Source organism: Euphorbia lathyris, chromosome 6 (assembly GCF_963576675.1).
Source record: "Euphorbia lathyris chromosome 6, ddEupLath1.1, whole genome shotgun sequence".
Classification (NCBI taxonomy): domain Eukaryota; kingdom Viridiplantae; phylum Streptophyta; class Magnoliopsida; order Malpighiales; family Euphorbiaceae; genus Euphorbia; species Euphorbia lathyris.
Window position 1 is genome coordinate 75,337,339 of NC_088915.1, and position 7,596 is coordinate 75,344,934.

The 7,596-nt window shown below is 39.2% G+C and overlaps 1 protein-coding gene across 1 annotated transcript; it reads right to left on the bottom strand.

Moving 5' to 3' along the window:
• Window positions 1-4,241: 4,241 nt before the first annotated feature.
• On the bottom strand, window positions 4,242-6,774 carry LOC136234121 (riboflavin synthase-like). Its single transcript, XM_066023893.1, has 2 exons — window positions 6,517-6,774; window positions 4,242-5,745 (listed from the first exon to the last, which is right to left on the bottom strand). The coding sequence occupies exon 2, from the start codon at window positions 5,472-5,474 to the stop codon at window positions 4,635-4,637; it is 840 nt and encodes a 279-aa protein (XP_065879965.1). The 5' UTR covers window positions 5,475-5,745; window positions 6,517-6,774; the 3' UTR covers window positions 4,242-4,634.
• Window positions 6,775-7,596: the final 822 nt, after the last annotated feature.

A 7,596-nucleotide genomic window follows, 5' to 3' on the forward strand; every position in this document is an offset into this window, starting at 1 on the left:
ATCAGGAAGTTCCAGTTGATGCGATCATAGGCCTTCTCCAAATCCAGCTTAAGAGCCACAATGCCTTTCTTCCCTTTCCTAATCTTCATAGTGTGCACCATTTCTTGGGCAATCACCACATTATCCATCATTTGTCTACCGGGTACAAAACTACCCTGATTCTGAGAAATGATCTCCGGAAGAATGCCACGGATTCTATAAGCCACAATTTTTGTAATCGTCTTGTAAAGAACATTACAAAGACTGATGGGTCTCATATGCAAAAAGGAAGAATGCTTATCAATTTTAGGAATAAGGACCAGGAGAGTTCTATTAACCAACTCAATATCCTTAGACCCATTGAACACACCTATGATAAACTCATAGATACCCTCCTTCACAACACCCCAGTGCTTGTGGTAGAAGCCAGCTGGAAGACCATCAATACCAGACGCTTTAGACGCCCCAATGCTGAAGATGGCATGGTCAATCTCTTTTCGGGAAATAGGAAGAAAGGCACTCTGACTGATATCCTCACTGATCAAAGGAAAGGTAGCAATAGAGTGAGCCCTCTCCAGCTGAACATGATCCTCTTTGAAAAGCTCCTTATAGAACTCCAGAGCCAAATTCCGAATCACCTCATCTTCATACACCCACTCCCCATCAGAATCTTTGATAGCCTCAATTCTATTCCTCTGCCGCCTGATCATAGTAGACAGATGGAAGTACCTGGTATTACGATCCCCATCCCTAATCCAGGATTTCCTAGACTTCTGGAACCAGAGAAGCTCCTCCTGCCTAAGCACAGCTTCCAGCTCCTTCTGAAGGGTTCTAAGGAGGCCATCTAAACTGTGATCAAACCTCACATCCAACCTACGCTGAACGCCCTCCATCCTTTTTAACAACTTATTCTTTCTTCTAATAATGTGCCCAAAGACATTCTTATTCCAACCAAGCACCTTCTTCCTGAACCCTTCAGAAGCTTGCAGGACATTCGAATGAGGTTTCCAATTATCTTGGACGAACTCCTTAAACTTAGGATGGGACTCCCATGCCAGCTGGTACCGGAACGGTCTCTTCCCCCTAGGCCGGTTGCCTCTCAAAAGTCTAAATAAAATAGGGCAATGGTCCGAATGACGGAACGGAAGATTTAAAACAGAACACTCAGGGAAAGAAGTCAGGGCAGCCACATTAGCATAGACCTTGTCCAAACGAACAAAGGTACTATTGCGTTTCCAAGTGAATCTATGACCCGAAGCCCCCAAGTCGGAAAGCCCACATAAATCCATATTATTTTTAAGGTGAAGACAGCGATTAACATAATGATTGGAACCTCCTCTCTGGTCACTCATAAGGCCGATATCATTAAAGTCTCCCGCAATAAACCAGGGCTCAGAGATGCTGCCACTCATCGAAAAGAGGATCTCCCACAGCCGTTTGCGATTAACTAAGATCGGATCAGCATACACAAGGGTAGTCAAGAAGGGAGTAATACCAGAAATACTCACTTTACAGTGAATGAACTGCTTATCGATACTAATAACATCAAAATGAATCCGATCTGGCCTCCAGAAAAGCCAGATCCCACCAGCTCGGCCAGTAGCCTCCGATCTAACACACCTCCAGTTCTTAAACTTATTAACCACCTCATCTGCTTTCTCTCCACTAATCTTAGTTTCCAGTAAAGCAAAACACGAGGGGTTAAACTGTTTAATTAGGTCATTAATATGGATACGGGTAGCCTTGCTAGCCGCACCCCTAACATTCCAGCACAACAAGTCCATAGAAAGGAGGAGACTGACCGCACCAACCTACCTAAACCAGGTATTTACTAGGGGCTCCTGAGAGCCTCACCGAGGTACCCGCAGGTCCCCTCTTCTCTGAAAAAGCCAAGGAATTCTGGATGCTTTTTTGTTTGCCCTTTGGCTTTTTCAAGCCAGGTTTAATAACCCCCATTGGATTCCCAATTCCAGGTCCACCAGTAAGAATAGAAGAATTACCCTCATTAGTTTCCTTCATCTTTCGGGCCGCCTGAACCAGGGGGCCCCCCTGAGCTTCATTCTTGGAAGCAAAGAGGGGATTAACAAAATCAACCACTAGCTCAGAAGACACAACAGACTCTAGACCCGGCAAACTGTGTTCCATAAGCTCATCTCCCTGGATAGGCTCATGAACGTCTTCAATAGATAGGGCACCAAACCTAGAGCCAGACCTAAGAGCTAAGCTGGTACCAGCCTCTTCCCTAGCCTTGGGGATAGGCTTCTCTTTCACACTAGGGGCAACCATAGGCTTAGAAGGAGCGGAAATCCCCTTCTTGATAATATCAGGAGGAAGATTCTGCATAATAGGAGGATGAGTTCTACGACGAGTAGTCCGTTTAGCTACCATCCAAGGACCGAAATTTCCTTCATTCCCTTGGTTACCTACAGAAATACTCCCACTCTCCATAACAGTCTCCTTCAAAACACTCTCCCTTTTGGGGCAACCTTCCTGAGAATGACCATAAATGCCACAATCATAACAAATGTTATGTAAGCCTTCATATTCGATAAAGAACACTTTGTTCTGAACACGGAACTTAGATAATAAGGGTTTCGCAAGATCCACATCCACATAAACCCTAGCAAACTTGCCCTTAATGGCACCAATAGTAGTCTTATCCACATGGTGGACCTTCCCAACAATGCCTCCTATTTTGCTTAGGAATTTCTCACTGTAATACTCAATGGGAAGGCCCGGAAACCTAACCCAAGTCAAAATCCTGTTAACAGTAGAATCATGGGGATTAAAATTAGGAACCCAAGGCCGTAAAGCCAGAACGTGGTTGGAAATAATATATGGACCCCCCTTGATCACAGTATTGTAATCCTCAACTCTAGTAAACTTGATGACATAGAAGTCATTTTCAAGGTCAGTAATACTGACTTTCCCTTTCTTAGCCCACTGGGCTTGAATCCTTTGGGCAAAATAATTAAAGCTGATCCTCTTCCCCAACACCTTAACTATCAAAGACAATCGTTTTATATACTAATACATGGAAAATGATTGCTATATATATATATATAGCATTAATTGATTTGTGGGATTATTACCCTAAAAAATTTGAGCATTAATTTAGATCAAGTAGTGATGAAAACCATGTGAGAACATGTTGTGGATTGACCTGCAGCTGTAACGAAAATGTACTGTGCTAGCTGGCCAGTAAATTTGGTAGGGGACCAGAATATTTTTTACTTTACAGGGAAAAATTACCTTCTGCATACAAAATCTGATTGCTGGATTTATTTGGACAAAGATTGATTTTGACCACGCCTAATTTTCTCATGGGCTGTCAAATTCAATTTGAAATTTAGGATTCCTACTTCTAAATTTATTATCAAAATAATTTTTTCCTTTTTAAAAATAAATCTAATTAGTATAGGTTAGCAATATCTTCAAAATATACTAATATCATCTTCACTTCATCGAACATGTGGGCGTGTTTCCGAATAAGTAATTAATGTTATTTAATGGTTCTTACTTCTAATCAATTGATTGGATAAAAAGTTCAAGGATCGGAAAAAACCTGTTTGGATTCCTATCTTCACTACAATTTTTTTTTAATTAATTTCAGTAATAAAGTAATATCAACTCTAAGGATTAATTTTTTTTTTTATGGATAATAAAAAGTTTGAATACATGAAAAAAAATGAACAAGTGATTGATAAATTATAAAGAAAGTTTGAAATTATAAATCAAGAACACTCCTAACACTTCATTAGCTAATGAAAGTACTTAAAAGGAACTGAAATTCTTGAGGAAAAACACAAAGGCTTCGAACAGCTACTACGAATGGAGTCTCCGACAATGTTTTTGGGTCACGGACTTAGCAAACTTTGAGAATTGGTGAGAGAAAGAAGAGAATTATAAGAAAGACAGAAAAGGGCTGAAAAATGGCTGAAACAAGAGATAAAAAAAAGTTTGGAAGAGTTTTTAGATTTTAATGTTGTTTGTCACGGGTGCAGTTCTGTCACCAGACTGTTGACCGTGCGACACTTATAATGCTCCTCTAAATCGCTATAGTCAGCCTCTTCTCAATCTTGCTATGTTAATGAAACGACGCAAGAAAGTAGTGCAGCGGAATGAACACATTGTGGAGAGATTATTGGCTATTAGCAAGAGATTTAGTTAGGGCCTTAAGAGAAATTAGACTTTCTACTCTACAGACTACATTGTAGAACTAAGCAACATATCTAGTATCTACTACTAATTTCGTGTTCAAGTGAACTCAAAGCATATAAGTTGTTGGTTTTCATATAAGTTGTTGGTTTTGATCGCATGGACCTTAATAACCATATAGTATTTGGTCATTCCCTGTTAGATCTAAGCTTATTAGAATCCTAAGATGTAGATTCATCGCATCCTACGACTTAGATTTAATAACCTAGATCTAATGTCTGCATAACCTCCTAACCCCTTTTCTCAAACTTAGCCAATCTCCATTTTCATACCCCCTTCATATCCATCCTCTGCACCGTCCATGCGGTATGACCAAGGAGGACTGCTACCTGAAATGGACTCGGTTTCGTCGTCTCTGTCATTTTTTCTTTTAATGCTTAAATACTTGTCATCTCTAATAAGGGTCTAAAATGCTACATTCAATACCTGTCTTTGAATCATGAAGCTTTAATGGATTCAACAAATCCACTGCTAAGTAACCTCTCTACATACTTCCCCAAAATATCAACCTCCAAATTGACCTTCTGCCCTACTTTCTTCAGAGGAATCACCACCTTCTGTTGTGTATAAGACACCATCATAAAGTTGAAGCAATCTTCCTCATCAAACACATCAACCACTGTCAAACTAGTTCCATCCACTGTAATAAATCCCTTTGGCACCACATATCTCAATAAGCTTCTATCGGCTTTCACCTTCACCCATAATGAATCCCCTTCTACTTCCCTGTTCACAATCTCCCCTGTGCCATCTACATGGCCCTGCACGAAATGCCCCCCCATACGGCTCGTAGGCTGCACCACCCGCTCCAGGTTGACCAGAGACCCTGGCTCCAGCTCAATAAGAGACGTTTTCCTAAGTGTTTCAGGGGATAAACCCACAGTGAATTCTCCATCAGTGAAACTCGTCACTGTTAAACATGTCCCATTAACAGCAATGCTATCTCCAAGATGGACACCATCAAGAACAGTTTTTGCCTTTATTTTAAGGTCAAATCCGCCATCTATGTTGGTGCCCAGGTGGTTAACTTCGCCCATTTCTTTGACGATCCCAGTAAAAAGACATCGGATTGTGGAGGTTCGTAAATGGGGTTTGATTTTGGAATTGAAAATGGGTTTTGCAGTGAAAAGAGATAGAGAATAGGGTTTTGAGATTGTCGTTAGCTTCAAGTGTTTGGTGGGAAGGAAATTGAGAACTGTTTTTGATGCTATTGTCGGGGTTCTACAAGGGGAGAGGTTTGGGGTTCTGGTTGTAGAAATGAGAGAGGAGAGCGCCATTTCTCCCTGTTTGGTTTCCAAGAACCAAAAACTGATAGAAATTGATAACCACAAATACGAACTATAATCTGAAAATGACAAGAGACAGACAGAAGTGGAAGTTGAAAGGGCTATGAATTTAGCTATGGCAGAGGGAATGATCACCCGATGAAGATATCATTAGGATTAGAAAATGTTTCTCTCCAACCATAAAACACATTGAAATGATCAATAAATCCTAATTATTTCCTCCAATCATGATTGTCATCGCTCATGTTTCTTTGAAATAAATCTATAAGAAAGGAAAGAGCCACAAATTAATTAACCAATAGAAGTTCCTCCAATCATGATTACCATTTAAAGTATTTTCTAATGTTTGATAATGTTGAAAATAAAATGATATTCAGAAGCTATGTGAATGTAAAAACTGATCCATAAACCTTCAAAACAACTACAAGGAATGAAGCTTCTATGTTCCATCAATTTTCAAACCTTTCAAACACTTATTTCTGTAAATCATATGCTCTCTAAATAATAATTTTTTAACATAATCAAATCTCTTTTTCTCAACTACTCAAACCTAGCAATTGCATAAATTATATATATAAAAAGGTCCATTTTGAGTCTTATGGTTAACTATTACAGGAATGCCTTTAAAAATTCAGATTTTTAGCTACTTTTGCTAAAAGTCCCATCTATGCAATTCGTCTTTTACCATGTCACTGTAATGAAAACTACTGCAAATACCTTGAATTCAAAATCTAATCAAAGAAAATCTCTAATTAAAACAAAAGAGGATTCGAGTAATTTAGTCACATGAAAGCTTCAATGAAGTTATAGATCGTGCCAGAAAGTAGTTTGAAAAAAATTGCACAATTAACAGGGATATAGATAGCGATTGTAATTTTATATAAACACAACATCATCTACAAATTGTAAGTATAAGTGAATAAGACATGTCAGAAATAACTCAAGTAAAATTAAAGATACAGTTAACAAAAAACCTAACATATTTTCACAAGAGAAAACCCAGACAATAGAGAGATGGAGGACGGATTCTCACTTTGCTAGAGATGGAGCAAGAAAGGCCTTGGCAGCGGGAAAGGCGACGACGGCGTCGGTCCGGCGAAAACGGAGAGGTAGTAGAGAGATAGAGAGCACTGGGTGGTGTGGTGTGGTGTGCTGGTGTGGGTAGGCCGGCGGCGATCTGCAGATCGTATTTGGAAGAGGAGGAGATATAAAATGGGCCAGACTGAGGTCTGCTTAGACGAAAGTTTCTTAAGGTTCCTTAAAGGGAGGGGAAGGGCAGGGAAGGGAGGTTAATTAAAGGGAGGGGAAGGGAAGGGAGGGGAGATTAAAGAACCTTCGGATCCTACTAATTTGATGGGACTGAAATTGGAGGTTTTTTAACCTCCATTTAACCCTCGTTTAAACTTAAACTCATTTCCAAACAAGGTTAAGCAAGGTTAGAAAAATAACCTCTATTTAAACTCTTTCTCAAGCAAGGTTACACAAATAATCTCCCTTTAATTAACCTCCACTAACCTCAATCCAAGCAGACCCTGAGGTATAAATTCTAACATGGCCCTATGTTCTACTTACCATCGGCTCGGCTCGGTATAATATTAACGAACTTGAGCCGAATTTCCAACTTAAATTTATATTTGAATTCGGTTTATTTGTTCACGAGTTTGCTTGCAAACAGATCATTTATTTTGTTCACAAATTTTGCTCGCAACCAGCTCGTTTATTTTATTCGTGAATAAAAAAATCAAATTTAGGCCTAACCCCTTCCCAGCCCCTTAAACTTGTAACTTTTTTTCATTTAGTCACTTTAACTTTAGGTCTTCCCATTTAGCCACTTAAACTCAAGGCCTAACCCTTTCCCAACCCCTTAAACTCGTAACTTTTTTCATTTAGCCACTTTAACTTTAGGTCTTCCCATTTAACCACTTAAACTCAAATATTGTAACTCTTTTGTTCTCTTTTTCCAAATCAAAATTTAAAAGATTAGCAATTCGTCAAATACAGTTATTAATTTATCATAACCAATTAAGTTATTAAACAACTAACCCCATAATTTGGACATCCATAAAACAATCTTTCCTGATTTGAGGGTTTTCGTGATACTTTAAGTGGTAAA